Here is a 24880-nt window from a genome sequence, read left to right on the forward strand (position 1 = left end):
GAGCTCAGATTTACGTGTGATTTCTGTAGCCCGTGCTGCTCTCATTAGGAGAGCTGACTGCAGCTCTAGAGACTTCATTAGGGACTTAAATTAGAGACTTAATTTACTAATAAATTTTTTCATTGAAATTTTAAAATATATCATTAGACTAATATATAATATATAACATAATATATAACAATATATAATAAATAAAAAGGTGAGTGGTAATATTTTTTCCCACAAATGACAGTCCTTTCTCTGAACAGAAATGAAACTACTTTGAAGTAAAAATCCTTCTTAGTACTTTAGCATTTCTGCAGTTATATGTCATTTTCTTGTCTACAAACTGAAGACATAACTTCTGTAAAAGGGCTTTTATATTGTCTTATATTACTGTGAAATAGATACGGGTTATTCAAATGAGAAATTATCTGCCTACCACATTACGCTTCCTACTTTCTACATACAAATGAAAACTGCTTTGCCTCCAGGCAGTGTGAGATATTGATATGCTCAAACTTATTATTTTTGTAGTGGTTAACAATACCCCGTGGAAAACACATTAGCAGAAGGTATGGCGAGATATTACTGTAATATCTTTTCTAGTAAGTACTATATGCCAAGGATTATTTTCCTGTTGGGCATTTGTCCTTTGTGCTTGTGTAAAAAGCCTTTGAAGGGTTTCTGACTTGATTTTTTTTTTTTTTTTTTGAGGCTTATTTTTCATTTTTTCCCTTTAATTACAAGGAGCTTTCCAGATCATTTCTCCTGTAGGGGTGGCTCGGAGCGCCGCTGGGAGCCCTGAGCCGCGGCAGAGCAGCGGGTGCTGCTGCCTGTAGCTTGGGTGCTGCTGGAGCTGCTCACCCCGTTACCCATTTCTGCCAATGCTAACCCCTGTCCCGGCCTCTCTGCTAGCCCTGTGGGTCTGCATTACCATCTTTTATCCTGCTTTTCCACTCCCCAAAGGCTTCCCTGCCCCTCAGCCTCCAACAAGCCCTGGTCTCTGCACTTCTTGGGTGGGAGCCGGTGATTTGGGCACGGCACAGGCACCTGCCTGCTGAAGATATGGGGGAACCCCAGTTCCTCTTCTTATGGGGACACTGCTGTGAGCATCCAGCCTGGGGACTTTGCACCATGAGGGTGTTTGAAGCCTAGAAGATGAGGGTTGTTGCAGGAAAGGCGCTGGGGAGGCAGGCATGGGCAGCCTGTTGCTGCCAGTCCCATGCAGCTTGCCCGCAAAGTTTATGAAGCTGTGAGACAACTTCTGTGCCAAGTCAGAGCTTTGCAGCATGTTGCAGGGGGCACCGATCTGGTACTATTGCTGTTTCTGACAAGTTTTAGCACATATTGAAAATGAAGTTTTAAAACAAATTTCCTTGAAGTTCAGTACATGAAGAATGACATTTCCTTGGGAAGCGCTTGCAGATAGATGGCTGCAGTGTTGCGTAGCGGATTTGTATGGCCCGATACAGAAGTTTAAAATGTAAAGCAGTGTTCCTGTGCACACACTAATCCTCAGAGCCCTTGACATACCGTCGCATGTCGTCAAACTGGACACCATTTAAATGTCCTGGAACAATAACTTGCCCAGCTTCTGAAAACCCTTCCCTGTAACCTTGGGTTTAGGTGGTCGATGTGCTAGTTCTGTATGTCCTTTATTTGAAAGTGGTTGAACTTTCCTCAGTTAAATATTTATGGAGATATGTGTTGCAGGAGAGAAAGCAGAAATATGCCCAATATACAGTCCGGATTTCCACACAATATAAGACATATTTTCAGGGTAAAATGTGTACTGAATAACAGTATACAACAAAGGAGAGAAGAAGCATGAAGGCCACTGCAAAATTCAAGAATACCTGGTTTTGTTCTTATGTTGCGACTGTGGGTTGTTGTCTATGGCATTGCCTTTGGCATTTGAAAGTGTCTAAGTCCAACAGAAAAGAAACCAAAATGTATAGTTGATTTTAAACAGTAACGCAAGACATCTCTCCCATAACTATAAAACAGCAGTTCTTAATAAGAATGAACAGAGTTCCAGCCTTTTTTTTTCTTGAAACTGCAAATTGGGCAGTTGCTTTTTTTGGGGGGGGTGAGGGGGGTCTTTTTTTTTTTTTTTTTTCCAAACCATGGAGGAAAGAATGTGGTATGTTCAGCACACAGAGCAAACCAGCCACGTGGAAGAGAGGTCCTTGCATTACTAGTGTTTGGAGAGAAGAAGGCAAAATGCATCATGGTTCCCTTCTTGGGAGCGGTCTTTAGTTGATCTGACACTTTCATTAATGACTTGGGTGAACAAAACACCCATTATAATTATGCAGTTATTGCCAAGAGGAGAGGATTTACAAGTGCTCTGGAGGCAGCACAGGAATCCAGAGTAATCCCAACAAACCGGATCTGGCATAACCTGGATGAAATATTGATGAGGGCGATGTGAAATGCTGATGTGAAAAATCCACTGGACGGTCAAAAGGAGAAAGGACTGAGCTGGCCATCCCCGTGTGGAAAGTAAGACCAGCCAAGTTCCAGTGATCCCTCCAAACAACCATCTCTGTTTCCCACGTGGGCAACGGCTCTTCAGGAACAGGCTGTGCTGTGCTGTTAGGAGGAAAAGCAGTTGCACTGGGCATTACAAACAAATGCAGTACAGTAGATGTGCCGAGAAAGGAGCTGGGGTGGATCTAAGGAAGGCATGACTGTGGCTTCAGGAAGGCAAGAGAAACCCTTCTTGGTGTGCGTTGGATGACTGAGCAGAGAGCTGCTGTAGATTTTAAGAGGGGCCTTCTAAGAGTAGGGGAGTCAGGCAATGAATTGGCCCTGGAGGTTGCGAGGTCTCTTCCAGGGAAGGTTCCCAAGAATGGATTAAATGAGTACGTCAAGAGTTGTTGAATTCAGCCTGATGCCACCTCAGCAGTTAGTTTAAAAATCCTCATAAGATCTCGTCCACGATCACAACCATTATTGAAGATGTAGCTGCTGTGTTTGCCCCTGTATCCTCTACCGTCATCAGTGGAAAATGTCTGACTTCTCTGCATATGAACAAATGCTGGGGACATTTTAGGTGAAATTTTCAAACGAGCCCAAAGGACTCTTGGTGGGAGTCAGGCACTTAACTCCCAGCTTTGTAAACCTCGACCTTAGCAGCTCTGTGGTAACATTTTACATTTCATCTTCCAGCTAACTGCTAGGTTGGATGCTTGTCCAGATAATAGAGTTTACCGTTGCCAAACATATGCAAAACTCTCTTGGCACAGTGCATGTATACATTGGCCAGAGTTTTATTTTAGTCCCTCAGCAGTATAATGGAGGACTTTAAAAGTCATTATTTGGGATAAGAAGGGTTTTACTTGTAGCTTATAAACGTATTAAAGTAGCTTAGGGTTTTTAGTGCTCCCTATCATTAGCTGAACTTACTGGGAAACATGATATTTTTTAATCAAGTATAACAGAAACTCAGCAAAAAAAATTCTGCAGCAGATGATTTCAGAACTTAGATTCTAAAACTGGAGGGTTTTTCTCCTTTCAGCAGATTTTCGAAGCTTTCATGACCGAGAAAGTAATTTCACTAAAAAATAAAATAAAATACTTCTTATGGAGACATGGAGAGAGAAATTTAGTATCAGCCACATGCAATCTACAGCGTAGAAAAAAGTTCCCGTGTCCACTTTTTAACCAGTGTACCGGACTTAATTGATGTAAATGTTGGTTTTATTCAACAAGAAAAAAAAAATGAACTTAGGCCCTGTGTTCTTAGTGGGATCCACAAAACAACATAAAACATTGTTACAACAATTAGTTATTCTAATAATTAACATATGTTGTTGAGATTGCTGAATTTTGTGTTTACTTTTACTGGCATTTGAAATACTGCTTTGCAGTTCCATTGAATTCAGGGGGCTGAATTCTGTCATCAGAAACAAGCAGATACTTTCACAGAAGTCAAATTGTACATTTTTTAATTGAAGGCTAGGTTTGCCCCTAATAGTTTTCAGCTTCACCCATGTAGCAATTGAGTTTTAAGTTTTTCAATTTGCTCTTTTCATGCAGCAGCAATTGTTCTGGATAAGTTTAAAGAAGGCAGCCCTGTGTGTTTTGAATAAATGATACGTTACAGGGAAGAGATGTTCACACAGAATATAATTGATTTTGTGCTTGGATAATTAGAAATTGGTGCTCTTTGATGTGTTCAGGAGCCCCAAATTAAAAATTCAGAGTTTTCTAACTGTTAGAAAAATTGATTCAGAAACAGTTTGAATGGATAAAAAACAGCATGTTGTTGCAAATGTGGTCTTAAAGATAATCCTAGGCTAACGAAGAGTAGTCATACATTTCAAATATTTAGATATCTTCAGATCCTGCTCCATTTTAATTCTGAAATCAACACAGTAATAGAAAAAATGCACGTTTCAAATTATTTCACAGTGAAAAATATTAACAACTATATCTATCAAAGCTTTTGACAAGTAGATATAATTATGCATAAAGGCAAAAGTGTCATGGCAGATGCAAAATCTTAGAAGATGTGCAAGTTTCATGGCAAATGCAAGAAAAAATCTGCACAGCTCTGAATTAGTCATTTTTTGAAGAATTCAAATTAATTCCCTATGCAGCAGTTCAAATATTTCTGAATTTAAATACTTCCTAAATACGTAGTTGTAGCTAACATCGTAACTGTATTAGTTTGTATTTTAAAAAAATTATTCCTTTGTTTTGGAAGGTGCCAGGCAGCACTTTAACATCCTTAATTTTGTCATTTGAAAATCACCGAATCGTAGAAATCTATCTGTGGGTTGTCAGTCTGTTCTAATAGATGTGTTTTGTGCTCGGCCTTTTCATCACTCTTGTAGCCAGGATTACTCAAATAATCCAGCAGTCTAGATACCTTACCTCCGACACCGTGTGTTGCTCAATGTTCTTGGATGCTAAAAACATAATAAGGATTACAGGGGCAGCAGATGGGCAGAATTTATTTATAGCAATGGGGTCTTGCCAACATTTGCAATTTCGTTATGAATACTGCAGTAGGTGAAGCACCTCTTCAACTCCTAGCTCCTAGAGCTGGGGGAAAACTTGCCTGGTTTGTGGCTTTCTTTGTGGAAACTTTACAGCAGTGCTCCTGGCTGAGATATTTTAGAAAAGAAAGATCATCTCTGTTTTTTTCTAGTTGTGCAGCAGAGGCACTTGTGTAGCCCAGCTGTGCATTTAATGTTAAATAAATTAACAAAGAGAACAACTCCTGTTTACTTTTTACAGTATGACCTTACAATCGGGAATGTTTTGCAAGGGATCGAGCTAACTTTGGCTGATGCGGGCTAATTCCCTGAGCACTCAATGGAGAGCGAGAGGTTATTCATTCAGCTGCTTTGAATCATCTTGCGGCACGGACCCCCCACGAGCAGCCAGAGCTGCGTTTTGGTAACCTGAGGACGAGCTGGGGTGGGACATGTGTGTGTACGAGAGGTGAATGGCCCCACAAAATGCCACAGCTGAGCCCCATCTTCACTTGATGCTTGCAGTTTCCAATGATTTAGTAAATCTGCAGCAGGTTTATTTGCAAAGCGATGTTATCAAATATATAATATAATGGTTGTAGAACAGAAAGAGAAAGATTTTAAAAGCTCTGCATGCTGCCCCTGCATATCTCTTACAGCTTGTATTTCATAACAGAACAGAAATCTTTAAATGTGGATGCTATTCTAAGAGATGCTTTATACACTGCCCTCTTCCCAGTCTCCCATCTGCATATCTGTTTTTCCCACTGCCCCATGACCATTCCCTTCCTTCTTTAGCTTGATTAGATAAAATATTCAGTTTCTGCTGTGCGAGGATAAAGCGTGCAACCCGAAGCACCCTGAAATCTGGAAATGCAAACCAGACAGCTGAATTTTGAAGCTGTAGCCGTTCCCAAACGTACCAGTGCATGGGAATGACCTCCCTCGCTAATTCTGTCCCTCTGCAAGTGGCTCAGGGGCTGCAGCTTCTTCCTTACAGTGTTTGCTTTTCTCCAGGTAAGGCAGCTCCTCGCTGTCCCTGGCTCCCCACCACCAGCCTGCGGCAAAGGGCTGAAGCCAGTGGGTTTGGGCAGTGGGGTGGGTGCTGTCCTGCTCCTCAGCCCTAAAGCTTTCAGCCCGAGCTGGCTGGAGGCTGTCCTGCCGTGCAGCTGTGCTGGGCACCCCCTGCTCTGCCTGCCCCCACTGCAGAGCCCAGAAATGATTTCAGAGCTGGGGGGGCAGCAAACTGCTGGGCATTCCCAGCTGTGCTCTGACAGGGCACTGCTTATGTGCTGGGGTGGGTTACCAGGACATACGAGTCAGGTAGATGCAGTCAGATGGAACATGAGCAGAGCAGCAAGTCTGAGGGAGCTTCAGGGCTTGCAGCAGCATTGTGAGAGTTGTGGTTCCACTGGGAGGGACCCATGCCCATGTCTTGCAGGTAGCTGCGAGAGCGTGCAGGCGGCTGCAGCTGTTGGGATGTGCACACTGCTGCACGGGCTTGCAGCACGGCACAATTAGGCTGCTGGGAACAGCAGTCATCCGCGGCTCCTGAGCCTGCAAACGTTACATGCTGGCTCTTCTTTTTCTTTTAGGGCCACCAGGCAGTTCTTATTTGCATGCTCTATAAAACTTTTGAAAACATTTTACAGCTTGCTTAACGTACAAAAGGTACAAGCAGCTATAAAATGAAACAGTAGCTCTGACTGTGGTGAGTGCCGCGCAGCACATCGTAAACCAGGATGGTGAACCAGATGCTGGAGGCACAGAAAACACAGCCCGGGCACAGGGCTGTGCCGCGTTCCCCAGCAAGCATGCTGGTGTGGGATCTTCCACTTGCTGAAACCCTGTGGGGCTTCCCAGCAGCTTTTGTGGGTCCTCAGCTTGCAGGCTGGGAGTTCTGCGAGCCTCTGTGTTGTTTTGACTGGAGCTGCACACTGACTTTCATCTGTAATCAAATTTAGAGCAAACTGTATTATAAATGCAAGTCTGAGAGCGAGGGATGGAAACCGTGCAGGAAAACAAAAGGCACCTCAGCACTGAAGCGCGCTGGTGTCAGCTTGTGCTGGCAGGGAATCTCGCCATGACATAATGATGCACTTATCCAACGGCGTTTTGTATTTTTGGAGACAGATGTGCCGTGCAGTTGCTAGTGGAAGTTAAATGTTAAATATGAAACCCATTCATTTTCTCTTAGTCATACTTTGGATTTAAGCAGATGTTTTCCTAATTTGTGGTTTTCAAATGTAGCATGCTGACAAGACATTTATCATTAACTACAACTTCATCCATGCAGTTTAGCAAATTGGCCAATTATTAACAGTGAGTGTTGCATGGCGGTTGATGCGTAGCTCCTGCTGCTTTGAAAGGCCTAAATTGAAACTCAATACATTTTTACAATATAAATTAATTGAGCTTTGGACCACATCCCTGTTGTTGGAGTGCTCTCCGCTCTCATTTTCGGAATGAGCAGCCATTTGTAATGTGTCGAGTAGCTGCGCCATCTGTGAGCAGGGCTCCTGCTGGTGTAAGAAGTGAAGGCTCACATTTTTTTCTGGTATGGGTGTGAAAATGGCTGCTGGTATCCAAGTGCAGGCAGCACGGCTTACAGGGGAGCGTGGCCACGGGACAGTTTATGTAGATACATGCCAGGCTGGCTCTGCCATGGATGCTGCTGGAAGTATACCAGAAGGATGCAGGGGGGCAGTGAAAGCAGGGTGGGTACAGCTGCCTGGAAGCTAGCGTTGCCTAATATTTTCCATTATAACACTTTACTTGTTTATGAGTTCGCTAGTCTTTACCCATTTAGGATTATTTTTTCTCCTGTTTTCTGTTGACAGGGTTTCATGTGGTAAGGAGAGGGTTGCTGGTAGTGGTGTGAGCTGGGGAGATCTCCCAAAGGTGCTTTCCAACACCAGGAACTAACATATGGCTGAAAGTATCGTCTCCTATTTTCTTAGTTCTGGAATTCAAGCGGAAAATTTAGTTATCATTTTATTTATCCTATGTACAAGGCTTAAAGGACAACACTCAATGCACCTGTAATTTCTAGGAAGTACAAAGACCTTGATTTTCACCAGTTGACACTGCAGAAATTTTGCCTTACTTTCCAGTTGAACTATGAAAACTCTTTAGGATGGTTTGTTCATAGTCCTTCTCGCTGCCATTTCTCTTTCTACGGCTTTTGAAGTAGCTGCGCAACCTCTGATGCATTTTTCTTCACATTCCCAGCATTTGTTTTTGCTCTGGCTTTCCAGCAAATCATATGCTTTTTTTCCTCCTCTACATTCCCATCTGCCCAGCAGGGAAGCTATGTATTCTGTTACAGAACAGGCTGCCGTACAATTAAAGGAGAATTGTAAATAGTTTTTAAAAAAATGTGTTATGTATTGCATCTTCCTTGATGCCACCAGCTATGCTAGTTGTGTAGTACTTACTGGGTTGCTTTATGTGACCATCTGATGTCCTTTCCTTCACTTCCCCCTGCTCTGTGGGAAAAGGTGGTGCTGGGTCCTAGTGAGCATAAAACACCATAAAAATCCACAAATGCTACTGGGAGGTTGAAAACTGCATAAAAAGGGCAGGGGGGTGGGAGGGAACAGAGTTTCGGGGATGGTCTGGGGTAGCTTATGTTGCCTCTGCTCCTGGTTTGCATTACGGGTGTGAATCCCATGGGTATTTCAAGTGAGCTGAAGGTCTGATCCAGAGGGTCAGTGAGGGATGAAACGGGGGTTTGCAAGAGAGATCCGTGATATACTTGTCTCCCTCATAACTTTTTGACTGAAACGGACATGCAGCAGGGGTTTAAGCAAAGACGGGTTATATCTGCATTGCCAGCCACCACCTTGCTCTCCTGGGTTTAGACGAGTAAATCTCTCGAAGTGGCTGCTTGCCTCATGCCAGGCTGTAGCAGGAGGCAAGACCAGTTTGATTTCGGGTGAATTTGGCTAACCCACGTCCTGACCCCTTACAGCGCTGCCAAGCTCCTGGAGAAGAGCCCGTTCTCCGTCGGCACCCCGAACCCCCTGCTTCCCTCGCCGGCCAGCCTGCAGCTGGCCCAGCTCCAGGCGCAGCTCACGCTGCAGCGGCTGAAGTTGGCTCAGAGCGCCGTCACCAACAACCCGGCCGCCGCCACCGTCCTCAACCAGGTGCTCTCCAAAGTGGCCATGTCCCAGCCGCTCTTCAACCAGCTGAGGCACCCCTCTGTGATGAACACCCCGCCGGGACACACGGCTGGGGGCCCTCCGCCGGGGCCTGGCATCACTAGCGCGAGGTTCCCCTCTGGTGGCATCGCCTTCCCCGCACAGACCCCAGCCTTGGCTGCACCGGGGGGCGGCCTGGGGCCCGTGCAGGCTCAGGCCCCCAACACCATCGTCATGAATCCCTTTGGAGGCGTTATGGCTCCCACCTCCAGCCAGCAGCCCGTGGTCGTGGGTCTCAACAAGGCAGGACCCTCTGCTGCTGCCGCCGCAGCAACAGGGGGGTTTTATGAGTACAACAAGCAAAATGTCACTGCCCCACAAGCCTACACCTCAGAGGGGGATCCTCCTGGCCAGCATGGCTTCCCCTCAGCAGCAGGGGCTCGCTACGAGGCGCCCTTCAGCGCTGCCGGCCCACTGAAGCACGATGCGCCGGCGGGGTTCCAGAAGGAGGCCTTTGGGGCGGCACCATCCTTCCCCAGTGACCCGCACACCAGTGCTCATCCAAAGGGAGATCCCGGCCCCATCTTGCATGGCACTGGTACAAGCAACCAGTGGGAAAATATCCCTAATTTCTCCGGCCAAAACAAGCCTGACCTCCTGCCCAGCGACAGCATGTGGCCATCAGCAAGCCAGCAGCCGTATGAAATAAGAAACGAGCTGTACAACCCCGAAGAGCCGACACCTGACACAAAGTTTAGCGCGGCCGCGGCCCCGGCGTTCGGCAGGCTCAACAATAGCAAGCAGAGCTTCGGCAGCCCCCGGGTGAGGCAGAATGAGGAGCTGAGCGCCGGCACAACCGAGCTGCCCATGCGGCCGCTGCAGCCCCACGAGCTGAATGACTTCCACGGCGCGGCCCCCCTCCACTTCCCCCACGTCTGTGCCCTCTGCGACAAGAAGATCTTTGATCTGAAGGTGAGTGGTATATAATTGCATGCAGGGGCATGGCTCGGGCACGCGGCGTTTGAAGGGGTGCCCTGTCTGTCTGTGAGTCTGTCTGGTGATTTATCTGGCTGCTTGTCCAGCTCCAGGTGTAGCCGTGTCCGTCAGCCAAGTCAGCCTCGCTCGCTGTGGAGGTACCCAGAGAGAAATACAGACAGAGTTTCATAGGCCTGGGACTTGGAGCATTGTAAATCTGTTTTGTGAAAATTACGGGGGTTTCAGGGTCTGTTTTTGTTTCGCATTTCACTGTGAAAATGTGAGGGTGAGCACATGTGCGTGCGCAGCGCTCTGTCACTGGGAGATTATAGTCCCGGCGTGAGAAATGCCAGATCCAGGCTCAAGTTGTTGCTCATCTCTGATGGATGCAGTTCAAGGGGAGGAGGAGCTTGAACCTGATTTCCCCCCTTCACCCCCCTTTTCTCCTCCCAGTACTGTAATTGCACATCTGCAGTCTCGTCTGGCTCTCGCTTTGTGTTTCTGATCCGAAAGCCTTCCCAATAAAAGCTGTGTGGAAACTTGATTAAACAAATTAGCACTTTTTCATAAAATTAGTTTACCAATTTCTCTTTTGAGATGTCCTACACCCCCTAGTAGCTCTAAGGAAACTTTAGATCCCATTGTCCCAGTGGCTTTGGCTTGGAAGCAAGAAGCTACCCAGCATATCAGGCACAGACCACGCTCCCAGTTCGTATCTGTCATGGGCCCAGCCAGCTTTTATTGGCCATGTTTATACTGTCAGAGGAGCCTCCAACTCAAACTGACCCTTGAGCAGAGACTTCCTGGTTGTCCAGTGAGCCTGTGTGCTAGATCACATTGTAGGTCAGCTCTGGAGACGGTTATGTGCGTAGCCCACCGCTGCTCATGGGCTCTGCCTGGGGCTGTTTTTGCCTGGTGAGCCCAGCCCCACAAGTCCTTGTGGCCTTTTCCATCACATCGCAGGACCAGCACCTAATGGCAAAGGCATGTGTTCTCATGCTGATGGTGGCCTGACAAAAATATTACAACAGGAACAGTGGCCAGCAAATGAAATAGTAGCTGATATGTACATGCCCTGTGGCTTTGGGATATTTGAATGCATTTGCTCTTTCATGTTTCTCTTTTAGTCTTTGAGCAGCTGTTCGCAAGAGGGTTTGCTATGGCTACTGCAGCTACAGGAGTGGCGTGAACTATCCCCCATCTAGGGCATGCTGGCCATTTCTTTTTCAATTTAACATTTAAAAACTGTGGGTAGATGTCATTACAATGGTCTGTTGATTGGTGTTTAATGAACTGCCTCATTTCATTCATAAAAGTGTAAATAACTAAATGCACTTCTCTTACAAGTATTGCTCATCTACTGAAATGAATATGAATACTGAATGAATAATCACCCTCTTCATGGACATCACAGGAGTTGAGAATGCTCAGAGCCTTTTCAGATAGAATAAGTTAACTGATTTAATAGAAATAAACATACTAGATTTAAAAATGAATACATAGAAGCTGTCCATGTGTAAAGTAACCGGTAGGTAATTTAACCTACAAATAACAAATCGGTAAATGTATTGGATAGAAGTACACTTGAATCCAGTATCATACACTTTGATCTTCAGCGTTTCAGCATTGATTTTAGAATAAGGCAATTGGAATGGAGAAGCAATTTCTTGTATATTTGTTTCAGGATTTTTCCTATGCTCATCATCTCTTTGTTTCAACATAGGACTGGGATCAGCACATTAAGGGAAGTCTTCACATCCAAAAATGTATGGCTTTTTCAGATAAGTAAGTATTATTTCACAGACAGTCTTCCAACTCAATTCCTAATAGAGCATCCCTTACTTCAGTGGCTTTACACCAGGAATTTACTGTCTAATAATAATGCTTTAATATTTATGGCACATTATGCATGCTCCTAAAGTTGTTTTTTTCTTTTCCAGCACTGGTATCCGGTGTGTGTTAAGTTCAGCAGATGGAACATTGCATTTATCACCAAATAATGCAGCAGTTTTCAATCCATCTAGTATTGAAGGTGAATGGTTGCATGTGCAATAATTATATGTATTTTTTTTAATGAAAGGGGAAGTCAGTCTTTGGGGAAAAATGGACATTTCAAATGACATATGATACAAGTTTCCAAGGAAAATAGTTTTTAGATGTTGTATACAGAGAGACTTAAAAGGCAAGATTGTCTTTCAAAATGTCAATTTATTTTTCGTTCAATTAGTTGTTTTCACAGTACAATGTGAAGCAGTGTATAATTTGGTGTAGATACTATGAAATGAATTATTATGTAAATGGGGCATTTCTTACTGAGTCAAGATGATAATATGAGTCAAGATTTTCACGAAATGTGTGTAATCCATTATTTAGATTATCCTCCAAATGTCGGCTCATCTTTTATCACAACGTCAGCAAGATCCTTTGGCCAGCCAGGTCCTACATTTTCTTCTCTTCCATCAGGGGTAAGAGTGAGTATCTAAGCAAACTGATCTCCTTGCTGAGATTCTTGTAGAAGCCACTTCTACTTGCTGGAATTTTAAATGTGTCAGTTTAGGCAATGATGTGAACATTGAGTTTAACTTACATTTAAATTTACCAGCAGCTCTTTTATGCCTTTGATTTTGATCAAATCAGAACTCAACTGTAGATTTTCTTTTCACAGTGCTAGAAGTTGTTTGCATGTTAGACAGATTTGGGGAGGGCGCTGGACTGTTATGTGTTCCCATAGTTTTTTCACCTGTATTCTGAACCTTTTTGACACAGGAAAATCATCTTCAGCTAAGAATGAAGAATAGGATTATTTTTTACTTACTGTATGCATCAATTGCAGTGAGAAACCTCTCCAGATATTTATCTGTAGCAATCTCTCTGCCTCTCCCATGCTGGGGTCCTTCTCCCCGGTAGCAGTGGTGGCAAAGACAGTGGCTGCAGCTTCGCTAACACTTACCCATCTAGGGATCCCAATTCAATTCATTGTACTGGACTAGCTTTTTCTCAGTTTATTTTAGTGTACTATTTATATCTGCTGTCACTGGTAACATTTCAGTCAGTTTGCTTCAGTGTGCAACCTTCTGTGGTTTCTGTTTATTAGTTACCCCAGCACTCATCACAGGTTCCCAGTTGTATTCTTCTAGTGTGCAACTGAATTACCATCCCAATAAGCAAAAAGTGCCAGAAAGAAAAACAAACAAACAAACAAACAAAAAAACTAACATTAGAAGTAGTTCTAAGTAGTTCTTAAAATGGAGAAGAAAAAAAAAAAAGAAGAAGAAGAAAAAAGGTTTTAAAAGAAGTCAAGAAAAGCAAATCATATGCATTATGGAAATCCAAAGTTGTTAGGGATAAAATGAAGCACAAAATATATAGGAAAGCTATGATTAGAGTTGGAAACATCAAAGACTAATGTTAGGTCATTCATCGAATAGCAGCAGTAATCCAGGGGTTCAAATTTTCACCTTGTTAGCTTTTGTGTTTATATCCTGATGTGGTCTCAGACTCTCCAGAAAGCCAGGCTGAATTGTGTTCCTGTGCCACTCCAGCTCACAGCAGGCATTGCTTACAAAAACATCACCCAGATTTGTTTAATCAAATCAATTTTCTGCTGTGGGGTTTTGCTGTGACAGGAGTTATTGGAAGAGATTTTAGCTGCTGCCCGTCGCAGACACCATGTGTGCAAGGCAGCAAAGAGTGGAGCTGCTTGTGATGCCTGCCTCCAAGGTCAGAGGTGGAGTAGCAGCGGCTGTGCAGGAATGTTCCTTTTCATCATGTCTGTCAACCTCGCAACAAATGAAATTGCTGCTAATACCAGTATCGTTTCTCCTCAGAATCTGTCACTATTTGTCATCTAAGCTGCCTGCAGAAGTCCTTCTTCTGAATGACCTGCAGTACTAGGAGAGATGAAAGAACCAATAACTTCACTTTTCTTGGGCACCATAAATCCCCTTTTTCTTCAAAAGCTCCTAAGGTAGACAGGGAGCTATATTAGAGGTGTTAAGTTTGAGTTTACCAGCTGTCATTCACCCCACAACTCTAGTGATTTATAATTTACTACACCTTTGCACAGCAGTATTCATTTTCAGCTAAGCTGCTGCCATTTAACTGAGCAGTGGGAGATTATACTTGACCCTGCATGTAATCATAAACAAAGTGTTCAGATTTCTGGAAGAGCTGGATACATGCTGTCTGTCTGTAAATAACTCTATCCCTCTTCAGAAGGCAAATACAGTGCTACAAGTCTTCCCTCAGCCATGCAGAGCCATTAGCAGTGGAGGGACAGGACTGCCAGTTTCTTATTCTCTTTAGAAAAGATTCGCAAAAAGCTCAAGAAAGGGATAAAGAATTTGAAAAGTAAGAAACCCCAAAATCAGGGGAAAAAAAAAGTAATAAAAATAACTAAATTAGATTGGGGAAATAATATGGCAAACTGAGGTGCTTTTCAGTGTTACACATCAAATAATTTATTCAACCAGTTATATGTTGAGCAAATTGTTTTTTTAGTAGTTGTCCAACTGCATTAGTAACCCTCTGTAGACATCAGCTGCAAAGAAAGTTAACTTAAAGTCTTACACTCCACGCTTGATGCACAACAGCTACTTTAACTTCCTGAGTGTGGATATAGCAGGTGTGTATTCCTTTTCTGGCTGTGTTTTACAGCTCACTTAATGAATGGGTCCCATTTAACTTCAATCAGCTGTCAAGGTTATTGCCCGGTACAGCCCATCCACTCCTGGTATGAGTGTCTGACCACTTCTTAATCATGAATTGTAGCAGATTTATGATGTAGCATTTCAATTCAAGCCATTGCCAATTTGGGGGAGGTGGTAACATCTCACAGTCATCTGATTTAATGTACTGCTGAGTGCGTGTCTGAACCTGGGCCCTGGCACGTAGGTAGGGAACAGCTAAATCTTTCTAGACCTATATATGCTTAACAGACAATCTCTCAACAGATCTGACAAAACAAACAGGAGGTGCCAGGTGACTTGAGGTGTTCCTTTGCTGTCAGGAAGGTTTGTTTTTTTTTTCCCCTGCTAGGTGCAGGTTGTATTCTCCTGTTGCATGGTGTATGCTGCCTTGCCAGATGCACTCAGCCATCACTCCTTTTTTGTTCAGGTGGAATTGAGTTGCTCCATCTTTATCAGGGTCAGGTCTGTGTTCTTTTTCTGCCAGAGAAAATACCTTTCAGCTGGACTGTGGCACTTGTCTGATTTACCTTATGCACCTGGGCAGTCTCTGTGAGATACCAGCTAAACAGCAGACTGCATGATATAGGGTCTTACTGCAGCAAAAATACACAAACGGTTAAGTGGTAGAGCCTGGAGGGAAAGTAATGGGATGAAGGTGTAAATAAGATAACATTAGCTCTGTGACTTGTGAAGTTGCTGACAAGCCAAACATTTGTGATGGCTCTGGTGAACTTGATCCCACAAGATTACATGATTTGCATCTTCCCTTGAATGGCACAATTTTAACTGAAGGTAGAGATACTTCTTCAAAAAAACCCTAACAGCAGAAGTTATAAACTGGGAAGTAGTCTGGGAGGATGTAATCCTGTGTGAGCAATGTTTGCATATCATTAGCTGGGGTAAATTATGTTTCTCTCTCAGTATACACTGATATCTGCTTGCACATGGAGCACAGACCATGCTTTCCATGTCCAGGAGATGGGCAGCTCTTTGGGAACTGCCCCAGCACTCCAAAATAGACTTCCACCCTTGGGAAGTGACACTGCACCGGTAGCATGTGTCTGTGCCAGCCAATTTGGGACCTCTGGCTCTCTGCATGTCCAGTGGTCAGCACACCCCCAAGAGAAATGTCCCTCCTACTGGGTGTTGTTGTAATGGGAAGGGAAAGCAGTAGGTTTTCCAGCCTGAGATACAGCTGTTTTGTCCTCTAGCAAATTGAACAGGGTTGCTTTTATCCCCAATTCAATCTGTTCCACGAGGGCAGAAGAAGGGTTTGAATTCAGCCCGTGCTATCCTGAACTCCTCTGCAGTCACCTAAACTGATTTCTAATATCTGTCAATCCAGCAGGGACTGCAGTGAGCATCTGTTTCAATCTGTAGGCACCACAGACAACAGGTGTTCACTGAGTCATTGAAAATATTATTTATTTGTGCATTGCTGGCAAATTATTTGTTAAGGGCCTTTTACTCAGCAACAATGTATTTGTGTGGAGAAGGCACTGAGCCATCAGTGGCACAGAAAGCTGCAGGACAAAGGAAGGCTACGTGACTTGGCAGAAGAGCCATGAGGGTTGTGGTGGTAAACCAGACAGGTATCAGGCTCTCAGGGAGCTTTTTGGAGGGCCTGAGACCTCCCTGTGGCAGACAACCCCCTCTATATCTATCTTTGGAGGGTGCTCCAGACTCTCACTGGTGCTGGGTAAAGTCCAGGGTCCTGTGCATGTAGCCTGGCTCTCTGCTGTGACATTCCAGGGACATGAAGTCGCTGGCCCTGTGAGGTTTGAGGTAGTAACTTACCTTCTGCAGCAATAGCACTAATTTTTGTTTGAACTCTCTCTAGAGGAGAGTTCTTTCTACTGGAAGAGCATCTCTTCTAGTAATCTTCTCTGGACTTTGTCATATCCAGAGATGGGGACTCCATCGCAAGTCACGCTTCAGTTAAAAATATGAATGGGAAGGGAAATGTTTAAATCTGGATGTTAAAATATGTCTTTAAATAAGGATATTTGTCTTTTATAACAGCTACACAGAACAGAACATTTTTTTTTTTGCAGAAACGTAAGGTCTTATCTAGTAGCTGGAATATGTAAGATAAAAACATGGTTTTGAGTTGGGTTTTTTTCCAGTTTCCCCAGAGAAAATCTCCATTGGGTCGAGTTGTTCACATCTGCAACCTCCCCGAGGGAAGCTGCACAGAGAATGATGTCATTAACCTGGGCCTTCCATTTGGGAAGGTCACCAACTATATCCTCATGAAATCCACTAATCAGGTACTGTGCATGTGGAGTCACCTGCAGTGATGTAAATGGACACAAAAACGTACTGACGTGCTAAGGGGAGGCTGTGCCCTTACGGGGCACCAACACCTCTCTCCCTTGTAATCTGCTCCGTATTGCAGTAAAGCTCTGTCTTTGAGGTGATTTTAGACTCCAGCAGGTTCTGTCTACCAGTGGTAGACTTGGAAGATTGGGACATATTCTCTCATATAACTATAGCAGACAGTGCAGATGGATGTGGAAACCACACCAGTGAGCAGTGTGTGGGATGGTAACATTTCAAAATGTGGTCAGTGCACAGCTGGGAGTATCCTTGGCCAGTTAGATCACAGTCACATCAAATGCAATTTTCATACAAATAGAAGTTCTAGATAACATTTCCCTTCTTTCTTAAAAAAAAATAAAATATATTTTTGACTTTGTTTTGTCTGGTCATGCTGTGATGTTCTGCTCTTGCCTAGCTCCCTTGCACTTTGCAAGGCAGAGCTGGCAGTCTCAGGAGCGGTGCCTGCTGCAGCATTGCAGTCCTGAATCCCGTCAGCAGCTGAAGAAGCACCAGTGAGAAAGTGGGGAAAAGGTGTTGGATTTTTTTTTTTTTCACATATCAAGAAAGATTGGGTTCAGGTCACTTGTTCTTTTAAGTGGCTTCTAAAGTTGCCTATCAGCTTTCATAGCTGTGTTGAAGCTATAATTTTTAGTTAAAAGAGGCTGAGCAACGAATGACCTGAGTAATGCTATTTCAGCTGCAGGGCTGGAGAGCTATCCACTTCTGTACTATCAGGATATTTTGCATGAAAAGAATCCAAATGAAAATGATTGTGCTGCCTTTTCTGTCTTATACTTTTTTTTTAATTCTGTAGTAGATTTTAAAGCTCTCCCCATTTGTGCTAGGCCTTTCTGGAAATGGCTTACAGTGAAGCAGCACAAGCCATGGTGCAGTACTACAAAGAAAAACCTGCTATGATAAATGATGACAAGTTACTTATTAGGATGTCTAAAAGATACAAGGAATTGCAGCTGAAGGTAAGATCAGATTCCCGATCAGATTTCCTGGGTTTCCATAGCATGTTCATGAGAATACATCAAAAAACCTTTGCTGATTGCTGATTTCTAGTTAACGTTTTAATATTATGGAAAACAAAATGAAAAAAGATAAATTAATGAATGTATGTTAAAGATTGTTTATACTTAGCTGTTTGCTGTTCTAAATTGTAATTTCTTGAAAAGATCCAATTTTCTATTGTTCTATCATACTACTATTTCAAAAATCCCTTCCAAGCTTCCTTCTGAGCAGGCTTCCCTACAGTGCTTGAATTAACAAAGGTCTAAAGCACAGCCCTGTGTAAGATACCACATGTCAGCAAAAATAAGGGGTGCCATCCTTTTACACAGGCATTAAGCCTGAGGCAGTGCTTTTCCCTGGTTGCCTGCTTGAGCCGTAATGCAGTCTCTATTCTGAGCCACAATGGCAGGGATAAACATCACACTGATTAGTTTTTCTTTCTTTCTTGAGAATGACCTCACTTAGAAATATGATCTATTGTCACTTATGTTGCTATTATTATTATTTACATAGAACAGAGCAGTATTTGGTCCTTGTACTTTTTGCAGCGTGTGATGCTTTTGATGTGGACACCTGAGGGATCTCCAAAAATCTGTACTCTTGAGAGCGTAGTGGCAGGAACTTATGTTTTGCTGTAATGATAAGGGAAAAAAATCATGAAGACTTGGACTGGAACCAATGGTGCAAAGCTGAAAAGCTTTATATTATGTTATCCAACACAGCACGAAGTTATTTTATAAAATAAGTGCAGTGTTCCAAGTTGAGGCCTTCTATGAGCATTAAGGAAAAAGGAGTAACTCAGATGGTCTGGTCTGACCTTTGGAAAAGTTTCTATCCTGCATGTGTTTAATAGATAAAGGAGGCTTGAAGAAGTTGTCAGAAGCCCATAAATCAGGATGCTCTTTCTTACTGCGGTATTGTGAGGCATCAAGAAGTGAGGTGGTGGGGACTGCACAGCTAGCTACACTTAGAGGCTGAACTGGGCTCACCCACAAGGATGTAGGACTTTGCCTAGACTTCAGGAAGATTTTCATCAGTTCCAGTGGCAATTTCTTAGGTTATGGAATTGTTTTTCCCTGCATGAACAAATGTGCTTTCTCTTTGTTAAAAACAAAGAGACAAACAAAAGTACAGCATCAGGAAAGGGGGGATATGCATGAGCTGTTTGCCACTACGAACTGCTCTGAGTTCCTGCATGATTATGGTGCTCAGCTGTGCATGCTCCAAGTGTTTGATGAATTGCACACACTCCAGCCTGGAGTAGTGCACCTTTTGTAGATGATCTTGAACCTCAAGTAATCAGCACTTCCTGCACACATTTTTCTTGCACTTTGCTTTTCTGAAGCTCTTGCATTTAAACCTGGTCTTTCAGAGCCATCCTCCAGAATGGCAGGTCATTCCTAGGAGGGCAGGGACAGGCTGATGCATCTATTTAGTTCAGCTGTTAGAAAAGCTGCCTGGTTTGTTTCATCTTACATCCCCTTCTAGAAAATACTCCACAGCAAATGTGTACCAGGGAAGTACAAGCTAGTTTTCAAAGCCGACTTTGCAGAAGCCAAGTATGAGGAGACAGAGCTACAACATAATGGAGCAAATTTTTTGTTTGTATCATTTGAGTGCTTTGATCATGCTGTTGAGATACCAGTTGCAGAAAAGACTGTAACCAGACCACTGAACAAGTATTTCTCATTAGTGGTAAAATGGAATGATGCATGGGTGCTGTTTCTGAAAGGACAAATCACGTATAATAGCTTGGAGAGCAGTGCAGCGTGCTAAACAGTGTCTTTGTCTTACTTAGAAACCAGGGAAGAACGTGGCTGCTATCATCCAGGACATCCACTCACAGAGGGAGAGAGACCTGCTGCGTGAGGCAGACAGGTAAAGTTTCTGTAGAGTTTGGAACCAGGACCTGGATAGGTCTGAAAACCAGCAGGTAGAATAAGCATAGTGTGTGTGCTTCCCTCTCTTCTCTCATTTGCTTTCCTATTTCAGGTTTCATTTCAAATCACTGTGAAAATAGAAGTGGGTACTATAGTAGGTGCAGAACCTATGTAATGAGATCAGATTGAAACAGACTGTTAGGAAAATAAATTAACTCATTACTACTGATGATAATGATTCAGAAAATAGGCTTGGCATGCAAAGAACGTACAAATGAAGCCATTCCCCTCTCCTCACCCTTGAGTGAAAAGCATAAAGGCTGGGGTTGCTGTGAGACCTGGAGAGAGAAGGAAGTTTATTTTGGTATATTCCTGATCTGACTGGCTTCATTGGTACTTTTCTTGACCTTCCAGAGGAGGGAGGGCGGGGGAGGAAAGAAGGAAGAATGGAAAGGACTCGCAGTCTTAAAACACCTATTTTAAACAGGTGATCATTTTCATTTTTGTCTCAGAGATGCCCTAAAGGAGTGAGTAGTAAGGATGCTAACACTAGGGTCATTGTAAGGGTGTTAACGTATTATAAGCTTTTAACATAAAAACCCCTATGAGACATTTTAAAGAATGAATGAGCATATTTTTGGCAGATCTGTGGGGACTTGTTTAAACTCTGTGGATATGGCACTGCCTTTTCTCCTGTTTGCTGTGTCTGCAGCTGTGCAGGGCATGTCTGTGACAGACCTGAGTTCTCAGGCACGCAGGCAATGGGGTAGCCCCGTGTGTTTGCGGTGGGCCACGGTGGGCCAGCCAGTTACAGCTGCCTTTTCCTTCTGCAGCAGGTATGGCACGGAGAGGCCCCGCTCTCGCAGCCCCATAAGCCGTTCCTTGTCACCCCGATCCCACACTCCCAGCTTTACTTCCTGCAGTTCACCCCACAGCCCGATGGGGACCAGCAGGACCGACTGGGGAAATGGAAGAGAGTCGTGGGATCAGTCCCCGTATTCCCGACGGGACGAGGAAAGAGACAGCAGAGAATGGCGAGAGAATGGGGATGAGAAGAGGGATAGGACTGACACGTGGGTACACGAGAGGAAACATTATTCCCGACAGCTGGACAAGTTTGATTTGGATGAACGGATTGAAGGAGGCAGAGGGCACAGAGAAAAATATTTAAGGAGTGGTTCTCCTGGCTCTCTTCACCTTATATCTGGCTACAAGAGTAGGGAAGATGACTATTACCGAAAAGCCTCTAAGTCAAAATCTGACAAGTTTCAGAGGCAGCTGCAGGAGCTGCCTGGCAGATCCAAGAGAAAGGAAGAGGCAAAGCTAAGGGAACGGAGGCATTCTTACAGTGAAGACGCTGCTAGGGAGGAGATGGCCGAACAGAAGCACAGCAAAGCCTCTGAGGGCTCCAGGCAGAAACAAAGTGAGAAGAATAAAGTGAAGAAAGCGGAAAAAGACCAAGAAGAAGATGCTGCTGCTGAAGGCAGCGACCTGAAGGAAACCAAACCCGCGGAGAATAAGGTAAATAGAATCCCAAACTGATGTAAGAAGAAGGTAAATTATGATGTGACGTATTTTCTGAAGTATTTTAGGTCACTTGTTTTGGGTGTGGTGCTGGTGATATGCGGCGTTTTGCCATGATACGATTAGGGAATATGGCTCTAGAAGAGACCTTGGGAGGTCACCTCATCCATGTTTTTGGCCAGATCTATGCAAATCTATTATGCCATTTCAGTGTTAAACACCTGGACGTCATTTTTCGCCGTCATACCCAGAACCTCTGGGTAACTAGTTGGGGGAAGAGTTAGAGGCAACCAAAACTAAACCAAAGGAATATCTGCTATTTGCATGCAGGTTGCATGTGCAGGGGCCATTGGCCTACTGTTCTCTTTTCCAAATCTCTGACTTGCCCTCTCTGCCCTCCCCCAGCTGCTCTTTCAGCATCATTACCTCCTTCCTGCTGCGTGTGATGTGGATCAGGTTATCTGGGAATTAAGTAGTATGTTACAGGGACGCACAATATATATTGCTATGCTGCCGTAGCTGTAAGTTACTATACTGCAAAAACGAGGAATTAATTTTTTATGTGGAGCATTTTCCTTTGGTCAGCTCAGTAAAGCAATTGGTGTCTGTTAAACCTGCGCTCCTGCCCTCAGCTGTGGCAGGGATAATTCACACCGCTCCCTTCAATGTGCTAGCAGGAATCTCTTTCCATGGCAGAGCCACTGGATCAGCTCACCTGTAAAGTTACGGGATCGCTGGAGAAATGCTGCCGGTCGGTGAAGTGGCAGTGTTTGTGGGTTTGATTCTCAACTGGAAAAAGATAGAGAGGGAACAGATCGGGATGCCTCGCTCATCTCAGAACAACCCATGCTCATATCCCCTCCCTGCAGGGATCTTATTTCTGGCTCTCGGCCACCCTGCCTCCCCCAGCCCCCTGGTGATACCCGGCCTCCATCCGCCCACGGGGATGCTGGCACAGGAGGCTGCGGAGCTGCTTTGCTGACCAGGGGTCCAGCTCTGGCTAGTGACTGCTCTGCCAGGGCTGTCCCTGGCTGTTTTTAGTTGACCTTGCATTTGTTCTTCTTGTGTGGGGGCAAGGTTGGTGGAGATGCCTAGATCTTGTAACTCAGCGAGTCTCTGTAACAGTCGGCAGCGCTAGCTCATGCCATAGATATGTGCCTCTGTAACCACCTTTTGTCATCTTTCTCCTGGGGCCGACATTTCGCTGTGATGGATGGTTCCTTGGGAGACTTCTTTCACTTACGGAAATGTCAGGCAGCTTCCTGAATCATCAGTGCTGCACACCCCTCTGCATATTTTTCTGTTCATTTTTAAACTGGCTTTGTAAAAGGCACATTTCCCTGGGGACTGCTGCTAATAACATGTTTTAAAAGGAAGAAATAGGTTTGAATGCTCTTGAGCTCATACTTTTTCTCCACCCCTCTTTGACTAATTGCCAGGTAACACTGTGGTTTTGTTCTTCCAAAGCGTGAACAGTGCAAACAGTCACACTCTTGACTGATCCTGCATCAATAAACAAAACAGTTGAGGTCTTTTGCAGGGTTTTAACACTGCTGCTCTCCTTACCATGTCTGACTCAACATAACAGATGTGAGTAGAGAACGGGGGAGAGACTGGAAATTTTAATGAATTCACATTCTCCCCAACCTGTCTTCTTGCTAACTCTATGATATAAATTACATATCTCTAATTTTGTTTCAATTTCTTTTTTCATCATTCTTATTTGTGCAGCTTTGCACATGGAATCAAATTCTTGGGTCTTTTCCCACAGTCCAGTTGACTTGCATTAACTTTAGAAATAAAGAATGTGACCTTGTGGGTGACTTTGCTTCCCCAAAGCCAAAATAGAAACATAATAGAGCACCACTGCGTATTGCTTTATGTGTATATGTTGTCTTTATTTTAGCTTGGAAAAGAGGAGCAAAATGCAGAGAAGAGCTCACCTTCAGCTAATAAACAAAGAAGAGAATCTGGAGAGATTCTGGAAAACGCAAGAAAAGAGAAGGTTGGTGACATGTTGGTGACAACTTCCATGATAAAATAAGTGAAAATCCAGGTGTGGTAGCATGTTCAACTGAAATATTAAAAGTCCCATGGAAGGGCGTGTAGAGGGGCTGTAGAATGGGTGTCTAAATTACTTTGCCTTATCTTGACCTTTTCCTGAAGTCTCCAGAACTCTTTTTTTAGTTGCTCTTTGCCCATGTACATTGCTTCACATGCATAGCCCTTGGCACTGACAGCTGTAATGTATGCCCAAGTGAACCATGTAACTTTGTGAACTGTGCCCAAAAATAGGAGATGCAGTCAGTCAGTGGAGAAGGAGGGAACTAATGATGAAAACTTTTCAGAGCATTGGCCTTAGATGGATTAGGGATAGCAGCCTCTTTGATTATTTCTGTTTTTAATTAAATAGTGTCTTAACAGCACCCCTACTGCAGCATCGCAGTCGGAGACAGCAATGTCCTTGGAATTCCTCCAGCGTCATATCTGTAGGGTCATGGGTTGATGGTCAGATATGGAAGCTATTGATATCTGTTGCTGCAGAAAACTGATCTCCTGGCAAGAACAGCGTCAACTCCCAGAGTTTTCTTGCTGTTTTAGGATTCTAGGAGGGGAAGTGTGGGAATGACCAAACAGGAGGAGAATACAGATTATTAATAGATTATGTGCTCACGATGATTCTGAGAGCTGAAATCTAAACCGCACCAAGTATGTATTGAAAAGAACAAAAATGTTATAATTCTGAACATCCTAAATGTTCAGAATATATGAATATATATAATGAATATATGAATAATATACTGCATATATGAGGTACTTCAAATTATAAACATTGGAATATAACGGTAAAACTGATTTTTCTCAAAGTCGAAGCCAACCTCTGTCAACACAGTCCTCGGCGGAGGGCTCTTGCTGGTGGAAGGAAATGACTACAAAACATAGACATGTTTTCTCAGTCACTGTAGGAATTTTAAAGGACCTAATCTAGCAAAGTCAAAGCCACAGTGGCTAGAGTAGGGTTCAGTATATTCTCACTGCAGTGCTTATTTCTGGCTGCCCTGGGACAGAGGTAGAGAAGGGGCGAGGTTAGTTTCCTTGGGGATCCCACAGCAGTCAGTCACAAAATAAAGTATGACATGTTGTGCCTTGTCCTGCTGCTTACAGAACAGCAAGGAGTGGAGACTTTAATGCCAAAGGCAGTTGCAGGATCTTCCAAAAGTGAAGTTTACATGATTATTGTAAAAATATTCCTTGTTTTTGTGCATAACGTTTAAAATCATAGCATCAAGGCATGCCATTCGTTGAAACTAAAATTCAAAATGGGCTAGACATGGTCAGATCAAAGCTTTTCCTTGTTACTG

At 43.8% G+C, this 24880-nt stretch overlaps 1 protein-coding gene across 7 annotated transcripts in view; it reads left to right on the plus strand.

The window, feature by feature from the left end:
* RBM20 (RNA binding motif protein 20) overlaps positions 1 to 24880 on the plus strand; it is a 104138-nt gene that overhangs the window by 67132 nt on the left and 12126 nt on the right. For 5 of the 7 annotated variants that reach the window (XM_068688505.1, XM_068688511.1, XM_068688508.1 and 2 more), the window contains exons 2-10: positions 8944 to 10084; positions 11811 to 11872; positions 12028 to 12119; positions 12461 to 12558; positions 16902 to 17045; positions 17943 to 18074; positions 19913 to 19992; positions 20828 to 21515; positions 23425 to 23523. In XM_068688505.1, the coding sequence (XP_068544606.1) occupies positions 8944 to 10084; positions 11811 to 11872; positions 12028 to 12119; positions 12461 to 12558; positions 16902 to 17045; positions 17943 to 18074; positions 19913 to 19992; positions 20828 to 21515; positions 23425 to 23523 (2536 nt within the window). The remainder of the gene's footprint in view (positions 1 to 8943; positions 10085 to 11810; positions 11873 to 12027; positions 12120 to 12460; positions 12559 to 16901; positions 17046 to 17942; positions 18075 to 19912; positions 19993 to 20827; positions 21516 to 23424; positions 23524 to 24880) is intronic. The other 2 variants (XM_068688506.1, XM_068688507.1) reach the window with 2 other exon arrangements.

Source organism: Anas acuta, chromosome 7, assembly GCF_963932015.1.
Source record: "Anas acuta chromosome 7, bAnaAcu1.1, whole genome shotgun sequence".
Taxonomy (NCBI): domain Eukaryota; kingdom Metazoa; phylum Chordata; class Aves; order Anseriformes; family Anatidae; genus Anas; species Anas acuta.